The 19,476-nt window shown below is 40.4% G+C and overlaps 1 protein-coding gene across 1 annotated transcript in view; it reads right to left on the bottom strand.

Moving 5' to 3' along the window:
- The window catches only part of DCAF1 (DDB1 and CUL4 associated factor 1), a 73,616-nt gene that overhangs the window by 24,710 nt on the left and 29,430 nt on the right, over positions 1 to 19,476 (bottom strand). The window contains exons 9-18 of the mRNA XM_036074896.2: positions 16,163 to 16,321; positions 13,849 to 14,028; positions 12,571 to 12,780; positions 11,710 to 11,879; positions 8,315 to 8,439; positions 6,091 to 7,354; positions 5,307 to 5,505; positions 4,066 to 4,148; positions 3,402 to 3,486; positions 171 to 404 (exon numbers count right to left, since the gene is read on the bottom strand). Coding sequence (XP_035930789.1) covers positions 171 to 404; positions 3,402 to 3,486; positions 4,066 to 4,148; positions 5,307 to 5,505; positions 6,091 to 7,354; positions 8,315 to 8,439; positions 11,710 to 11,879; positions 12,571 to 12,780; positions 13,849 to 14,028; positions 16,163 to 16,321 — 2,709 coding nt within the window. The remainder of the gene's footprint in view (positions 1 to 170; positions 405 to 3,401; positions 3,487 to 4,065; positions 4,149 to 5,306; positions 5,506 to 6,090; positions 7,355 to 8,314; positions 8,440 to 11,709; positions 11,880 to 12,570; positions 12,781 to 13,848; positions 14,029 to 16,162; positions 16,322 to 19,476) is intronic.

The following is a 19,476-nucleotide window of genomic DNA, read 5'->3' as shown; positions in this document are numbered from 1 at the left end:
ATGCTAGTCAAAGTCATTGGTAATTATCAACCACTGGAGATTAACACTTCAAAGGAGAGGCACCAAATTATTACCTGTGTGGATACTTTAATAGGATGTTGGTAGAAAGATTATTTCTGCATCACAAACCAGCTAACAAATGGAAAGTAAGACACAGGTGTAAAGGATACAATCTCAGTATTAATGATGACCTCCAGTCCATTTGGATGGAAAACGCCACTGATGTTCATGTTGAACTTGTCAAACTTGTGGATGGCCTGTGCAGAGCGGACATCCCAGAGGACGCCATCATTTAAGACAAGATCATCTGTAGGATTAAAGGTGGCACAGTTCCTCTTGTAGTTGTTGGCAAGATCTGGGTTAAACAGAGTCAACAGCTTGTTGCCAGTCTGAATATCATAAATCTTTAGAGAAGAAGGGGTGGGAAGAGAAAAATCAGACCAATCCATCCGTTGACAATTCAAAGAGAAGCTGTGTAAAATATCTCTCCATGCTTTCCAAATCCCACCAAAATCATGAAAGCCCTAATATTGTAGAATACCTGAAAAGTAGGAAGACTACACCAATCCAAGCAAAGTTTAAGTGCTGTGGTTCCCATTCAAGGTTTGAAAAGTCTCTTTCCCACAAGAAAATGAAAAAAGAGGGGCGCCCGGGTGGCTCAGTCATTAAGCGTCTGCCTTCGGCTCAGGTCATGATCCCAGGGTCCTGGGATCGAGCCCCGAATCAGGCTCCCTGCTCTGCGGTAAGCCTGCTTCTCCCTCTCCCACTCCCCCTGCTTGTGTTCCCCCTCTCGCTGTGTCTCTCTCTGTCAAATAAATAAATAAAATCTTAAAAAAAAAAAAAAAAGAAAATGAAAAAAAAAATCGCAATAAAGATAAGAAAACCCTCTTCTACCCCTACCCCTTTCAAGAAACAGAAAATGTGGGGCACCTGGGTGGCTCAGTCAGTTAAGCGGCTGCCTTCAGCTCAGGTCATGGTCCCAGGGTCCTGGGATCGAGCCCCGCATCAGGCTCCCTGCTCGGCAGGAACCCTGCTTCTCCCTCTCCCACCCCCCTGCTTGTGTTCCCTCTCTTGCTGTGTCTCTCTCTGTCAGATAAATAAATAAAATATTTAAAAAAAAAAAAAAAAAAAAAAGAAACAGAAAATGTTTCTACAATTGAAATGGAGAAATTCATATGGATTGACCAATGATTACCCATGGAATACTAATAAAGGGCCACTTTTTGGAGAAAGGCATCAATGAAATTCCCCTTTCTCCTTAAAATCTCCCAATATTTTAGCCCTACAATACTAAAAGTTCCAAAGTCTACAATGTACAACCCATGCAGAGACCAGATCTTTCCCATCAGCTTACACATATGCTGTAATATCTCCAATCTTTAAAAAAAAAAAAAAAATCCTCCTTTAATATAGGAACAAATAAGGAGACACCACAAGAAAACAAACAAATCGAGATCATGGGACAAGACAACTAGCCTGGTCTCTTCAAAAGTCAATGTCATGAAAACTGGAGAAATGGTTCTTGGCTTTAAAACATTAGTGAGACATACAACCAAATGCAATATGTGAATCTTGGCTGGATCCTGGTTCAAAAAAAACAAAAAGCATTTGAAACCAAACACATCAGGAACAATGGGGAAAACTGAATATGGAATGGATATCAGATGATATTTGGGAATTACTCTAAGTTTTCTTATATTTAAGAGTGCGATTATGTAGTAAAATGTCCTTATTGCTAGAATATGCATGCTGTAAGACTCAGAGATAAAATGTCATGATATCTGTAACTTACTTTTAAATGATTCAGAAATACATACATACATATTTAGACAGAAAGAAAATGGCAAAACATTACACTGTTGAATCTAGGTGGTAGGTATATGTACTACTCTTTCAACTTTTTTATGTATTTTAACATTTTCAAATGAACAGTTTGAGAGAAACCCTCCCTTCACAACCCCATATTTCCCACACCCCCCTTCCAGCTACTACACCCCAATTCTCTGCTTTGTTTTTCAGCAAAAACACTTCAGAAAATTTGTGTCTACTCAGTGTCTCCACTTCCCTGTTCTCTCATGAACCTACTCCAATCAGACTGTCACCCTGGTGCATAGAACTAGCTCCTCATGTGGTTAACAATAAGCTCCACATTGTTCAATCAAAAGTACCTCTCAATTCTCATCTTATATACCCATCAATAGTTTCTGACTCAGCTGATCAAGTATTCCTCAAAAAGATCTTCCCTTGCCTTCTGTGGCACATCTTTTTCCTAAGGTCTCCTGCTGCTTTATTGGCCATTCTTCTTGGTCTCCCTCCCAAGTCCCTCCTCACGTGGCAAATCTGAAATATTGGCACATGCCAGGACTGTCCCCATAGTTCTCTTCTCTAGCCTCCTTAATGATTTCATCCAGGTTCATGGCTCAAGACTATCGGCATGCAGATAACTCTTCTATTTATATCTCCTATCCCAGACCTCTCTCCTGAACTCCCATTTCATATATTCAACTGCCCATTCCCTACTTGAATGTCTAATAGAATAACAAACTGCATGTGTCCAGAATCCCAGGGCCCAGCTGTTATCACTTCTCATCACCTGCGCCATGCCCACCTGGGGCCAGCCACACTGCAGCCCTCACATGTGGGCTAGCATGACACCCTCCTAACTGGAAAGCCTGCTCTTGCTTCTCTCACAGAAACCAGACTCACACTTTAGGACCTTTACATCCAATCATGTGTCCTCTGCTCACCCTCCAGTGTCTGCATCTCACGCAGGAAACGTCAGAGGTCCTAACAACACCCTATAAGATGCTACTATGATATGTGTTGCCCCCTCCCCCCAACACTGACCTGTTCCCCCTCCTCTCTCTCTCACCTCCCAAGTAAGGGCTTTTCCCTTGACATTCCCTCCACTTAAAACACTTTTCCCCCAGATATCTATAGGACACCACACTACCATCAAAACACTCCTTAAACATCACCCAATCAGGGATACTGATTATCCTAGATAAAATACACAAGTCCATCACACCACCACCACCACTTCCTACCTCTTACCCTGCTTCTTTTCCTTGGCAGCACTTACACCTAACATATCATACATCTGCTTCTATATTTATTGTCTCCCCAGTGAGGCTTCATAAAGGCAGGGACTTACATTTCACCTAAAACTAAATAAGTATTTGAAAATAACTGCTGTGCTGATGACATCTTTCTCGAGTTGCCAGATTAGTTCATGTTTGGTCCCATGTAACTTAGAACCACCTTATTACATTTCTAGATTCTATCTAGAAAAAATATCACTAAGTAATCTGTTGTTACCCTTAGGACTGTCCTTCAGTCCAGAAGCTTTGAGTACAAATTGGTATAATTAGCTTGAAAACAGTGGATTCTAAAGCACTTACGTGGGCAATGTCTCCTTTTGTACCTATGACCCGATCCTGAGAATGCTTACTGAACTCAACATAGTGATCTTCTGTGAAGGAATGCCTACAGACAAACAACAGAAGTACTTAAGCGATGGACCTTCAGAACATACTCACTCAACCGACTGAAAATAAACATGATTCTCAGCCTCCTGCCTGACCATACCCATCTGAGGATTCCCAGCAACCAAAGAGGAAGTATTGTACACTTAAGATTAAAAAAAAAAAAATTTCCTCCACGTTTGACCAAGAAGATCCAAAAGAATTAATTATAAGTAATTAACAGGAGTTACTTGGTTTAAAAAAATGGCTAATAGGCCACCCATGTCTTTGAAATATACCCCAGCAAAGAGTGCAACTATCATATGTGAACATGAGAAAATACACAGATGTGCCATTTTGGATTAGTGAAGGGTCAGTTGTGTGATGGGAGTGGTAAGAATACTTGTTAAGAATATCCTGGAATTAAAAAGGATACAATCTTATTAAACATAAGCCACAGATGAGGAAGAGAGAAATTAGCAATAACTCACAGCATTTGTCTTTTCCCAAAAGGCTTCAAGTTGAAGAATTGGATGAAGGGGAATATAAATTAGGTAAATTGTAGAACAGAAAGACTAGGGTTATAAAAGTAGTTACATACTTCATATCAAATACTGATTTCATTCCCCAAAGTGCAGACAGAGGCTGGCTCCAAGTAGCAGATGTCAGCAGTAAGGACCCATCCTAAAAGAAGAAGGAGGCCCACAGTGGGTAATCATGTGTTTATATAAATGCTATCTGACCTTAGCATTTTAAAATATAAGCTTAAAAAACATCGTCGTATTATAAAGAAAACAGAAAAACTCCAAAGAACCAAGAAATTGTTGAAGCTGCTAGAATTTAATATGTACACATGCAATGTCCTAAAAAAATACTTAAATTTAAGAAAATACTAAACCCTCCTGACCTAGTAACAAAAAATACAATACTTCCAAGGGTAGAGGAAGAGAAAACTTGGAAAGAAGTCAAGGATGGGGGGCGCCTGGGTGGCTCAGCTGTTAAGCATCTGCCTTCGGCTCAGGTCATGATCCCAGGGTCCTGGGATCGAGCCCCATGTCTGGCTCCTGGCTCAGTGGGGAGCCTGCTTCTCCCTCTCCCACTCCCCCTGCTTGTGTTCCCTCTCTCGCTGTCTGTCTCTCTGTCAAATAAATAAATAAAATCTTTAAAAAAAAAAAAAAAAAAAGAAGTCAAGGATGGTTCCTCCTTTCTTAATGTTTGGCCATATTCCTCAGTCTCCCTCATCTGAAATATCAGTCAACTGAAAATATTTGCTAGACTTTCTTACAGACTCTTCCAATTGTTTCAAAAAAAGAAAAGAAAGCCCAATAAAAACTGAGTTTTTTTTACTCTAAAATCAGGAAAATTATCCTTGTCATCTTAACAGTCCTGACTTTAGAAATAACAAAGGTATTAATTCCATCCATAGAATACTACTAATAAACCATGACCCACTAGAATCCTATAATGCGTTTCCTAAAAACACATACTTTGAGATTTCTTCCTGACACAAAAGGAAAACTTTTGTAATCATAGTTGATAGACTGTTTCCATCTGAGGCAAATTAAAAAAAAAAAAAAAATTACACCCACACACACCTCCCCCTCTTAGAAGAGGATTGGTAAACTTTTACTTGAAGGGCCAAACAGTAAATACATCAGGCTTTGTAAGCCATATGGTCTGTGTCACAACTACTCAACTCTGCCACTGTAGTACAGAAGCGGCCACAGACCATACACAGACGGATGAGCATGGATACAAGTTTATATATAATGCCAGCCCACAAGCTGATAGTTCACCAACCCATCTAAGAAGAATGACTGAGAACAACCTAGGGACCCTTACCCTAGAAGGTTCAAGATGTGTGATAGCCGAGTTGTGACAGTTATAGCTGGCCTCCTCCTGTCCACTAAACACATTATAGAGCTTCAACTGCCCAGTGCAGGTGCCAAGCATCAGGAAGCGCTCCCGTGCTGAGAACGCACAACAAGTGAAGCCACTCTCATCCTCATTGGCTTCCCTGAACACTGAAATAGGACGGAACCTAAGCAAAAGAGAATCAGAGACAAAGAATGCACAAGGACTCTGAAAACAGAAAACTATGCTAGAAGGTTGAAAGAAAAAAAACAAAGCATTTATATTTCAAATGGCTTCTTCCAAAATATCACAGTGACCTTCAGTGATTCATGATTTCATTTTAAGCGACAGAAAAGGACCTCTACTTCCCAAATTTAAATAACAAAAATCCCCATGTTTAAAACCTGCAATCCCATCATCTTTATGTGAGATTTGTGAAGAATCAGAATAGGAGACAACTTGGACCAGCACAAAAACAAGTTTGGGAATCTAGTTAGGCACAGCATGGTGCATGGGTTCTAGAAAAAATACTAGCTCTAACAAGAACACAGAGTATCTTAACAATATACAACAATCACACAAGGAACCCATGGTTGACAGAAGAGGGCAGAGTCACATTACTCACGTATTCACATAAAGTGACAATCACTGGTATTTCAGGCCAACAAATAGTCTGGCTTTCTGGATTCATCACTCTATGCCGGTATCACCCACACATTTTGATTTAAATAGCAGAATCATTCCAATTCCCAGGGAGGTGGCCTCTCCTTACCTGCTAAAGATAAGGTGCCTATCAAAGCATCCGCCATCCACCCCTCCATACTTTGGAAATGATGCCCTGCGATTTAGCCTTGAGGTAAAGTTTATTGGCGCTTGCCGCCTCTGTTTTGGCTCAGGACATTGATGAGGAGTAAAGAGAGAGAAAGGTGGGCAGGTGGCAACTGGGTTCTTGCAGCGAGCATGCTGCTCTCTAAGATATTCTGTGATGATACTGTCCAGCGTAGGTGGGGAAGGAAGATGTCTGTCCAACTGCTTTTTTATGGCTGGGCTTTGGCTGTAGGCGCCATGGTCCGACTTCTGCCGCAACACTCTGATTTTCCTGCCATTGCAGGGTGATGGCCTCTCTCTGATAAAACTGATCCTACCAATCAAGGGGGAACTGCCTGCATAAGATGGGCCAGGCAAAGCTAGTGAACCCTGGGGGGGCCGTGGCTGAGGATGGGCAGTGGGGGCAGGAGGGGCAGAGGCACCCACAGCAGCATGGCTTCCCAGTCGAGTTGCAATGCCATTGGCGATGCGAGGGGTTCGGGGAAGAGAGACAGGAGAAGCAGCAGCAGTGACTGGGGTGAAGGCAGATGAATGAGAGGCAGCAGTCATGGGCAAGTCAGCCTCTTTCGTCAGCACAGTTGCTGTCTCCCCAAGCCCTTTAGAAATGAGATGGTTTCGTATCAACAGAAGCAGCTCTTTCTCAGGGAAGGAAATCCTTGATTGGGCAACAACATCTGCTTTTTGCAGTCGTGCCAGAGACACGTCAGTGCCAATGAGAAGTGGCTTTCCTGACACTCGTTCAATGAGCTCAGCGGCATACTTGCAGAACTTGACATGGTCACTGCGCTTGTCCTGCAGGACAGGCTCCTTCATCAGCTGCTGGATCTGGCAGCTGCTGAAAAGAGGCAGTTTGCTGATGATCTGCCGGACAGTGCTACTGCGTGACAGGCCCACCAGGGCCTTGCAGGCCAGAGCTCTTATCTGGTCTGCATCGGTGATGGGCATCTTGATGGACAGTAAGGACAGGAGCACCTTGATGCCATTGTTGGACTGGACCACATTCCACATCTTGGCCAGGGTGTGCTCGCTGCTTTTGGGAGTCTGAGGCAGCTTTCTCCGAGGAGTTCCAGAGATGAATTTGCCAATACTGGAAATTCGGTTATCTGGGCCACACACACAATTGATGATAATCTGAAGTGCTGACTTCTGAATTTCAGCATCATGGATAAAGAACTCACCCTCAGCCACTCCCAAAATAATGCTGATACCTATGGAGGAGAAATACAAAACATTTTATATTGTTCCTCATAAAACAGACAACTTCAATGATTGTTCCAGAGTCAAAATTTAGACTTCTATTCATTTTGTTCCACTTAAAACTACTGTACCTTTTTATTAAAGTACAAGGAATTGTTTGAATAAAATACAATCAGTTCACTACACTCTATCTTCATGATGCAATACCTCATACGCAGTTGTTAAATAGGGGAATGATGTCAGTATTACGTGGAAGACACCAAGGGTCATGTGCAATTTTTCCTGGGTAAGGTGAGCAAAAATAGCAGGAATAAATTAAAACCTTTAGCAGAAAAGGGAAGAGCCCTCAGCCTGATTGCCACAATGGCATCAGGAACCCTTTCTGCTATATAATGAAGAAAGTTAAAAAAGTGGCTGCACCTCAGGCTTTCTCCCCAAAGTGGTGGTGCACCCCAAGACCCACAACCAGTCACACCACTTTGCATGCTCACCTTAGCAGGAGCCCTTATCAGTATGCTGCTCTTAATAAAGTATATTTTCAAACAAACCATATTTTCCTTTTGTTCTTGTGTATGATAGCTTTTGTCCATTCTGAGTGGCTTGCCAATTACTGATTTTGTTAGGGCTCAGATTACAAATTTGCTTTAAGTTTTTTACTGTCTGCCCCAACCCATTTTTCCCATAAACTTTATTTTTAGCACAAGACTCTGCAGAGTACAAGGTTTTCAAGAATGAATACGTCCCATCATAGCACATGTACCACTCAGAAAATCTGAGTTCACTAACACAACTCCCTTATATAAAAGTGTACAGCACAACTTAGATGGGACAAGGCACCCTCCACTACTACTTTCTGTTCTAATATTGCAAATTAAGTAAACAAAATAGACAAATTAAGTAAATAAAAACAGAACAGCAAATAAAAACAAATCCAGACCAAACAATCACAAAAATGGAAAAGTACAACCTACCTACAGTGGAGACAGTGGAGCCAGCCTCATCCAGCACATCCACTGATTCTGCCAACTGGAGCTGGATTTTTGGCACAACAGTGAGAATAGCCAAGACATCCAAGGCAAAGCGCACAGTGTCATTCCTGGACAGGAAAAACAATTACTCAAATGGAAACTAGGATACAGCCAAAAGAAACAACAGTTGAGAGAGAGAGAGATACACAATGGATCAGAACTACTACCTGTGTGGGCTCCATCCCTAGCCATGACATCAAGAGAGGACTTGTAAGTCACCATGATATTACTTCCAAAACAATGGGGATGGAATTTTCACCAAACTGCTAAGATTAAAAACAAAGGATAATCCCCAATGCTGGTAAAGATGTATAAAGACAAATGCTCTCAAACTTTTGGTGGGAACAGAAATAGGACCCTCTTTTGAAAAAATAATCTAGAAACAGGAAACAAGATTTTTAAAATGTGAGTAAGTTTTAGCCCAGGAATTTCACCTGGACGAATCTGTCCTAATCAAAAGTACAAACAAGCATTTATGTGTTAAGATGTCCATTATCGCATATTTAAAATAACAAAAGAATTAGAAAATCTACAAAGACAATAGGAATACATGTGTGTTAAATTATGGTACACTCATATGATGAACTACTCTGCAGCTACAGACAGGTGTTTTCAAAGAACTCTAAAGGACAAAGGGAAAGACTCAAAATGCAACATTAATGAAATAGAAAACATAAGATATAAAATTTTATGTCTGACAGTAACAATTATTGAGAAAAAGGTAGAGAAATGAAAACTCCCATATCCTGCTGAAAATGGTATGCAACATCTACTAAATATGAAATGCAGGCGCCCTACAATCCAGATTATATATGTCATATCCTCAAAGAGTCTCCAAAAGGTCTTCTGTGGTACCATTCACTTGACAGCAAAAAAAGAAATAACAAGCACTAATGTCCATCAATAGGATAATAAACTAGTATAGCAATACAAGAGTTCAAATAAATATCACATATAAATCTCAGAAACATAAGGGTGAAAAAGCAAGCTGCAAAAGATGCATACCAGACAGTATTTATATTAAGTTAAAAACATACAAAAAAGTACATCATTGTTTACATACACACACATATGTATTATATAAAAACATGGAGAGAATGCACTTCATAAGACTGGTCACTGTGGGGAGGCAGAAAAGGAACTGAGAAAGAAGTAAGTAATGCCACCACGTGCCAACCCTGGGTACTGAGTAGTTGTTTTATTAGTCTCTGTACCTTTTTGTATTTTGAATTATTTCATAAAAAAGATGAATTTGGTTAAATGCTATGATCTCCATTATGTTTATTTACATATGTTATGGAAAAAAGACTGGAGAAACTAACAGTGGCTAAGAATAATTTTCTTTTCTAAGGTTCTGTATATTCTAAACCGAAACAAGTATTTAATTTTATTTTTAAAAACAAACTTCGAGGGGCGCCTGGGTGGCTCAGTCGGTTAAGCAGCTGCCTTCGGCTCAGGTCATGATCCTGGGGTCCTGGGATCAAGCCTCATGTCTGGCTCCCTGCTCAGTGGAAAGACTGCTTCTCCCTTTCCCTCTGCCTGCCACTCTGCCTACTTGTGCTCTCTATCCCTCTGTCAAATAAATAAAATCTTTAAAAAATAAAAAAAATAAAAAAACTTTTAGGGATGCCTGGGTGGCTCAGTCAGTCAAGCATCTGCCTTCGGCTCAGGTCATGACCAAGTCCTGCATCAGGCTCCTTGCTTAGCGGGGAGCCTGCTTCTCTCTTTGCCTCCCGCTCCCCCTGGTTGTGCTTTCTCTCTCCTTCTCTCTGGCAAATAAATACAATCTTAAAAAAAAAACTTTTAAAGGATGTATTCCAAACATATTTATATTTTCTTAGTAATCCAAATATGGATTTACCACTCAAAAAATGTATTTATAATCTTCCTAGTTCTCTTCAGAGCTTTCATCATCTTTTCAGCAAAGTTCAAGTAAATATAATAACCTACTTTAATACTCTAATGAAACAGTGGCTCACAAAGTGTGATTAGGGGACCCCAGGGATCTCTGAGGCCCTTTCAGAAGGTCCTGTGATGTAAAAACTATTTTCATATTAACACCAAGATGTTATTTTCCTTTCTCATTCTCATTCTCTCATGAGTAGATACTGGAGCTTTCCAGAGGCTAGGTCATATATGAAGTCACAAAAGAGTGAATACAGAAGCAGATATGAGATATTAAGCAGACATTTAAAAACCCTGCTGAAATTATCTGGTTTTATTCTGGAAATTTTTCATTAAAAATGCTAATATGCAATGAGTTCAGATTATTTTTAAGTAAATTCATAAATATTTTTACATTTTCTCAGTTTTATTTTCTAATTGTTAAATATCAATAGATTTATCACACATACACAAAAAAAACTCTGAGGTTCTCAATAATTTTTAATACAGTAAAGCGGTTCTGAGACCAAAAAGTTTGAAAATGGCGGCTCCAAAAGTATCTCCCTAGACTTAATATCCTGACACTTCTCAAACAAGCCATATGCACCCTAAATAAGCCTGTCTTGTCTTTAATGACAATGGCTGGATAGGGAAAGAAGGTAAAGAACCAATCTTTATAAACTTCGTTGCTGTCTTCTCTCCAGATTCTATTGTTTCCAAAATATAGTTTTCATTCTTTTACATCATCCTCAAATAGAACCCACCCAACCTCCTGATTCTATCAGCTGTCCTTTTCTGAGCCTCATCCTGCTCTGCCCAAACAGCTCTTAACTGAATTGTGAAAATCTTAACAAAAGCACAAAATACAGTTTTATGTGAGAGAAAGATAAACATTACATGTGGCTGTCAAGCAGTAGAGAGAAATTTAAAGTCTAAGTACCAAAAAATACTGGACTGCAGTCTCAAGATAGGACTTCAACCCCACCTCTGCAGCTATGTAAATCATACAGCTTCTCTCAAAGTACAGATGCTGATCCCTGCCTATCGTGCAGTATTCATCATTATCAGAACCATAAATATAAACAAGTACTCTATAAATTAAAAATATTATCCTCCTGGGGCACCTGGGTGGCTCAGTCGGTTAAGCGTCTGCCTTCGGCTCAGGTCATGATCCTGGGGTCCTGGGATCGAGCCCCGCGTTGGGCTCCCTGCTTGACAGGGAGCCTGCTACTCCCTCTCCCCACCCCCTACTTGTGCTCAGCGCTCTCTCTTGCTCTAACAAATGAAAACTTTAAAAAATAAAAATATCCTCCTTAATCTAGTTTCTCAGATTCATGCCCAAAATTTCAATTCAGTTCAACAAATGTTTGCTAAGCATACGCTATATACAAACCAATATCAACTTTACCAAAAAGCAAAATCTAATTTCATTTAAAACCGCTCTCTAATCCCACCTTGCATAATAGGTCTTCCAATTGCAGGCAATAGAAATAAGCTGCAACAAGAGTTGAACACAAGAAAGTTTGAGGAAGACTTCAGCTGGTTCCCAATACAGTTGCGCTGGGCCATACTCTATCAAAAACTCCATCATTTCCACAATCTGTTCATGAGTATATGAACACGCCTATAAGGAGAGATACATATCATTAAGGAACTCTATCACCTGCCTGCTACCTTCTCCATCACAGCTCAAAGGCCAACAGGTTTTAATAAAGCTAAGTAATAATAGCTTTCAAATTCCACAATTGAGTCAGCAGCCCACATGTGAAATAATGAATATATGTTTAACCTTTTATTTATAACCAGACTTACAATACATTTTGCCAAAAAGGGTAACAGAACATTCAATTTGTTGGTGCATATGTTTCACAGCTAAAGAAAGAAGCAGCACATCAAATAATCGGTTTCTTCTCAATTTGTGATTTTTAAAACATGCGGATATTAATCTTCACTCCAAAATACAGCAAGTAAGTTCAAAAATGATAGAGAAGTGGAATAACAGATGTATCCTTTCAGAAAAAAAATTCCACACAGAAGGAGGTAAGATATCTAGTACTTTTCATAAAAGAAAGCCCTTTTATACACACTCCAGTTCATCTTTTAGTTCTAATACCCCAGAAAAGTAGCAACTTACAACTGGGAGCAAAACAGGTCCCTGGTACACCCATTTTCAAGTATTCTGCCTCCACACAGGGCAATTCTAATCCAACAATGGACATCCCACATTGGACATGCCACACTGATCTGAATGAGTTTCAGGCCTAATAGACTATGGAGAGCTAACAACTTTCCCTTTTAAGACAAGGTCCTCTCACCTTGTACGGGGGTTGAGGATGGACGAGAATGCCACCCTCAGTCCTCTGAAGTGACTGCTTCACTTGTTCCAATTTAATGGCCAGGTGGGCCTCAAAGTACTTGCGCAAGGCCATGCAGGTGTGTTTCCCAGTTTGGCGGCTGGCAAATATTTCATCATCACTCAGAAGTGCACCCTGGTCTTCCAAATTTAGAATCTCCAAAGTACTGATCTATTAAGAAAGAGAATGGGGCAAAAGGGGAGCAAGGGAAAAACAAAAAGAGAAAAGTGAAAGGAAGAAAAGGGTTACAGTAAACGTTTATGCTCAACAACACTGACAAACATCAAAGCTTATCTGTCTATACAACATGCTAAGAGTAGCCATATAAAAACAAACCAGTTATTAAAAATAAAGTTGTTTTTTTTTTTAAAAGATTTTATTTATTTGAGAGAGAGAGTGAGCAAGAGAGAGAGAGTGAGAGCACACAAGCAGGAAGAGCAGCAGGTAGAGGGAGAAGCAGGCTCCCCGCTGAGCAAGGAGCCTAATGTGGGACTCGATCCCAGGACCCTGGGATCATGACCTGAGCCAAAGGCAGACGCTTAACCGACTGAGCCACTGAGGCATCCCTGAAAGTAAACAGTTATTGAAAAATTACATAGCTTGGGGTGTGTGGGTGGCTCAGTCAGTTAAGCATCCGACTCTTGGTTTCAGCTCAGGTCATGATCTCATGGGTCGGGAGACTGAGCCCCATGTTGGGCTTTGTGCTCAGCACAGAGTCTGCTTGGGATTCTCTCTCTCTCCCTCTGTCCCTCCCCCTACTCGCACCCATGCACTCTCTCTCTAAATTAAATAATCTTAAAAAAAAAAAAAAAAAAAGAAAGAAAAATTACATAGCTTTTAAACATGTTGAAAGACATTCCGGCGCAAAACCGTTGCTTTTAGGAAGATCAAGATTATCAACACAAATCCCCCTATGAGATTTCTATATTCAAGACAAGTCTACAATGGCACAGAGTCCTCTAACCACTTAAGAGGAAGAGAAACTTGTGAATGCGGGGAGGAAAAAGACTTCATTCACAAAGAATGACAGCAAAATTCCTCCAGTCAAAAGCTTCCTCTCAGGGTATCTGGATGGCTCACTTGGTGGAACATATGATCAAGTCCCACACTGGGTGTAGAGATTACTTAAAAATGAAATCTCAAAGGAAAGAAACGCTTCCTCCCTCCAACACTACTGAAAGGCAGGGATGAGAAGCAGGACTCCTATTCCTCACAAAGAGAAGCCATTGAGAACCTCACCAAATTCACCAGACGACGAAGACCATCATAGCGGTCAAAGAGCTCCAACACAGCCCGGAAGGAGAAGCAAATTGAGAAAAACATGGTAGCATGGCAGCATCCTGAGGCATGAGAACATTCCATTAACCACAGGGTATAGTTCACCACATCAGACAGAACATTGTGGGGATGCATACAAACCTACAAAAAATAAATAAAACAATTTTTAAAAATTTCAGGCAAAGGAACCTTCAAAAGGCATGAAAAATTCACCAGTATAGCTAGATATCTTTGCAGAATGCAATGATCATTACTGATCCAGTCATTCTGAGTTTAAAGCTTAAGGTTTAACAAATGAAATTCTGTAACAATCTATTCCAAACCTGAAAACCTAAATTTAGATACATACTTAAATCTGAGCTGTATTTATTGAGTGCCAAATTTTGCAAATATTTACATCCTTTAATGCTCTCAGTGCTTGATTCCATAGGTATTAGGATTCCCCCTTAAAAGATGAGGAAGAGGGGTGCCTGGGTGGCTCAGTTAAGCGGCTGCCTTCGGCTGAGGTCATGATCCCAGTGTCCCGGGACCGAGCCCTGTGTCTCAGGCTCCCTGCTCAGTGGGGAGCCTGCTTCTCCTTCTCCCTCTGCCCCTGCCCCTGCTTGTTCTCTCTCTCTCAAATAAATAAAATCTTTAAAAAAAAAAAAAATGAGAAAGAAGCTCAGAGAGATAAGGGACTTCCCCAGGGTGATAAAAGTGACTGAGTCTTCTGATACTAAAGTCTACAAGTTTGTTATCCAACACTCACTGATTCATTTCACACACATCCTGATGTCTCTTACAGAGCAATGAATTCTAAAGCATTACCCAGGTTTACTTTTTATTTTTACCTTAGCCATAATTAATTCTGTATATACAACCACAGATTAGGTTACTATTCTCAAGACTATATATCTTTGCATAATGTTGATCTCAAGAGGGAAAAAAATTAAAACTAAAACATTACCTTATTAATATGCAAAGATGAACCAAGACATAGCCCAAGAAGAATTTACCAACTTCACTCCACCAGAAAAGCCATACCACATGGAGTATTAGAAAAATATTCCAAGCACAGAAATGATAAGAACTTCCCTAGGTGTGTCTAGGGACCCATTATTTTTCAAATGTTAACTCATAATTTTTTTTTTTATCACTAAATAAAAAAGTAACTGGAAAAACAGAAGAACCAAATGGGGAACCTCTGGAGTCCCAAGAACAACTGGAATTATTTTATCATCTCCACCACACGTTATTTGTTAACATACACAAAGCCTCATCTACTGTTTTTATAACAGACTGACTCAAAATGCAAAATATAACTTCATGAGGGACACTTGAAAAGAGCCTAAAAACTAATACTAATTCAACAGAAATGACAAAAACTAAATAAAGCCCCTAGACTCAATTTATCTTGCTTGTTTTTATTCACAGAGTAAAAAAACTGGGGAAAAATGACCTTTTGTAAACAATTTTACATTTTATTTATTTATTTATTTTTAAGATTTTATTTATTTCAGAGAGAGAGATATAGTGAGAGAGGGAACACAAGCAAGGGAGTAGGAGAGGGAGAAGCAGGCTTCCCGCTGAGCAGGGAGCCCAATATGGGGCTCGATCCCAGAATCCTGGGATCATGACCCGAGCCGAAGGCAGATGCTTAACGACTAAGCCACCCAGGCGCCTCAACAATTTTACATTTTAGAATGCTTTCTAAAGGTCATATATTCATGCTCTTTGCTTTTTTTTTTTTTTTTTTAAGATTTTATTTATTTATTTGACAGAGAGAGAGACACAGCAAGAGCAGGAACACAAACAGGGGGAGTAGGGGAGGGAGAAGCAGGCTTCCCGCCGAGCAGGGAGCCCGACACGGGGCTCAATCCCAGGACCCTGGGATCATGACCTGAGCTGAAGGCAGACGCTTAACGACTGAGCCACCCAGGCACCCTGCTCTTTGCTTCTTTCATTAAAATTTACTGCAAGAGATGCCTGGGTGGCTCAGTCAGTTAAGCGTCCAACTCTTGGTTTCGGCTTAGGTCATGATCTCAGGGTCCTGGAATTGAGCCCCAGAGCGGCTCCAAGCTCAGCAGGAAGTCTGCCTGAGTATTCTCTTTCCCCTTCCCTCTGCCCCTCCTCCGCCTCACATGTACTATTATAAATGAATAAATCTTTAAAAAAATTAAAATAAAATAAAATTTACTCCAACTACTCATTTTTTCTTACCCAAAAGTCATTCTGTGAATGTGCTAGTGTCTCCCCACCCAATTCCATTCCCATACCCTAAACGGACTGTACTTACTCTTTCCATGGCATCCTGGTTGTAGGACAGGTAATACAAGCACATGGATACACCAGTTGCAGCCATAGAAGGACGAGGAATTTCCAGTAATTTCTGTACTCCACCATGTGCAACAAATTCTGTGGCAAACTTGTTATGGAGCAGAAGAGATGCAAGGTGCTAAGCAAAGAGGACACATGTTATCTCTTCACAAAACATTAAATCAAGCTGCTAAATAACAGGAATCCTCTGAAGTAAACAACCACTCCCTCAAAACAGAAGTAAAACCAGTATTGATTAAAGGAAACCAAAAAACTCTTAAGATTTCTTAACACTCCCTTCTAATACCAAAGGTTTTCATAAAGGTGAAAAACAAGAAATGAAAAATACTGCTATAAATAAGAACATAATTCCATTACCATTTTATTATTACATAGCTTCCCTAAAGGATTTTTAACCTTTCCATTTTAATTCTTTTAAACATAATCAGCTCTATGTTCTAGTTTTGGCTCACTGACTCATCATCTAATATAATGACAAACTTTGTCTTCTTTTATACTGACCCCAAATATATTCAACTCCGAACACCATCTTCAGTAAATTACCAAAACTAATACATTTTTGAAATTTATCAGAAGGCACCTTAAATTGACCTTTAGAAGTTTGTTATCTTTAGGGACGACTGGATGGCTCAGTAGTTTAAGGGTCGACTCTTGATTTCAGCTCAGGTCGTGATCTCAGGCTCTTGTGGGATCTGGGATGGAGCCCCGTGTCTTGCTCCCTGCTCAGCGGGAACTCTGCTTCTCTCCCTCTCTATGCCCCTCCCCCTGCTCGCTCTCTCGCACACTTGCGAGCTCTCTCTCTCAAATAAATAAATCTTAAAAAGAAAAAAAGTTTGTTATCTTTAAAGCTTTGTTAACTTCCTGTTCAATTCCCACTAGCATCTCCGGGTGGACCTGATCTTCTGGATGGCCCTGATCTTCTGGGCAATTTTAAAGGCAGGAAGTACAATGCGAGCATCAGGCTACTTGATGACTCTGAACCCAGGCTAATGTGGACAGGGCCTCAGAAGAACTAGAGCTCCCCCTCCTGTTTCTCCTACCAAGGTGCCTTCTGGGTGGTGACAAAAGCACAAAGTACAGACAACACAGACTGGCAAGTACGGAATTTGATACAAATCTTGACAAGGTCAATGGCAAAAACAACAGGCATGTATCTTCTTCAGAAGTTCTCTCAACACCCATATTCAGACTAATCCTTATATGTAATTCCAATCCCTTCCCTCTTTACTCTTTTTATTGGTTACACAAGTCCATCCCCCAAGAAGTAGCTAAACCACATACGGTTCCCCTCCAACCCTTAGGCCACCTGCGTGTAGCTTTTCACATGTCACTACCATAAAAAGTGGCAGTTCCACTGCCAGGATAGATAGGTAGGAAAACAGAGTAAGCAGCCTCAACCTTTACCAATACAAACCTATAGTCTAGATCACTTCATTAGTGTAAGCAGATTCTATTTTCTCTCCTTATGTTTTATCTCCATATAAGGGTGGGTTCTTCCAATTGTTATTTTAATCCATTTTGTTTCTACTAACTTGTCCCTCTTCCTATACAGCTGAGTCTTCCTTTTGAATAAAAGAGTACACATCTTTCTACATTATTTTTTTAAGATTTTATTTATTTACTTATTTGAGAAAAAAAAAGAGAGAGCCCAAGCAGGGGGAGAAGCAGAAAGGGGGGGGGGATCTGAAACAGACTCCACACCAAGCACAGAACCGACACAAGGCTCTATCTCACAACCCTGAGATCACGACCTGAGCCGAAACCAAGAGTCAGATGCTCAACCAACTGAGCCACCCAGGTGTCCCATCTACATTATTATTTCCCCATAAGAAAGATCTCTTTTGTGATTTTTCCCTATTCACCCTTATTTCATTTTCTTTAATCCCTTATACGACTCTGCATGGAAACAGTTGAATAATGACACCCATTATAATTCCTCATACATAACCTATACATATAGCAACTGTCCAAATCCCTTCTTCCACTCTATCTTATTCAGGACAGGATGCTGCATTGGAAAGCAAAACCTTTGGACTGGAGAGAATTCTGACCTCCAGCTTCATTTCATTGTTCAAAGCATAATGAATTTACACACACACACACACACACACACACACACACACACACACACACACACGCTGCATCCAGACACAGAAATATGTATTACTCCAGTGTATATCTGACCTCCTCCAAATTTAAAATTTCTGGGACCTGAAAGGCAATTTTCCTCATTTCTTTTTTTTTTTTTTTTAAAGATTTTATTTATTTATTTGACAGATACACAGCGAGAGAGGGAACACAAGCAGGGGGAGTGAGAGAGGGAGAAGCAGGCTTCCCGCCGAGCAGGGAGCCCGATGTGGGACTCGATCCCAGGACTCTGGGATCGTGACCTGAGCCAAAGGCAGACGCTCAACGACTGAGCCACCCAGGCACCCCAATTTCCCTCATTTCTATTTCATTTCAAAATACTCTGGAACTGTGCTGTCCAATGCAGTAATCATTGGCCACATGTGGCTAGTTAAATTGAAGTTGTAACTTTAAAAAGCCAGAGGGAGCCATCATTTCTTTTTCAGAGGTGTTTTCTGGAAACATTTCTCAGGAAGAAGAAGCCACCCCTTCCTTTGTACCCCACACTTTTTTTCACAACATCTATAATACCTAAAAGAAATCATAAACGGTCTCTTTTTTAAAGATTTTATGTATTTATTTGACAGAGAGAGACACAGCGAGAGAGGGAACACAAGCAGGGGGAGTGAGAGAGGGAGAGGGAGAAGCAGGCTTCCCACTGAGCAGGGAGCAGCCCGATGCGGGGCTTGATCCCAGACCCTGGGATCATGACCTGAGCCGAAGGCAGGCACTTAATGACTGAGCCACCCAGGTGCCCCATAAATGGTCTCTCTTAAACATAGAAACTTGATTTATCTTAATATAATCAACAGCACAGAAAGGTACTTCTGTTCATAAAGTTACCTGCTTGGTAGAACTGTATGATAGCCACAGTGTTATTCATTCAAATTCTCTCTCTTCATTCAGATTACCTTTATTATCATAGTGGGCTAGACTAACTTGCCCTCCCATATTTAATGCCTCTGCAACCTAGGAAATCATTTACCTCTACTGAATTGGGGTCTGCCTCTATTTCTTTACTCATTTTCTGATTTATATTTTGTTCACTCTAGATAATCTAACATCACACAGTATATATACATATATATATACACACACACATATATATATACATATATATATATATATATATATAATTAAGAATTC

Source organism: Halichoerus grypus, chromosome 1, assembly GCF_964656455.1.
Source record: "Halichoerus grypus chromosome 1, mHalGry1.hap1.1, whole genome shotgun sequence".
Classification (NCBI taxonomy): domain Eukaryota; kingdom Metazoa; phylum Chordata; class Mammalia; order Carnivora; family Phocidae; genus Halichoerus; species Halichoerus grypus.
This window is presented reverse-complemented; position numbering and strand designations above follow the sequence as displayed.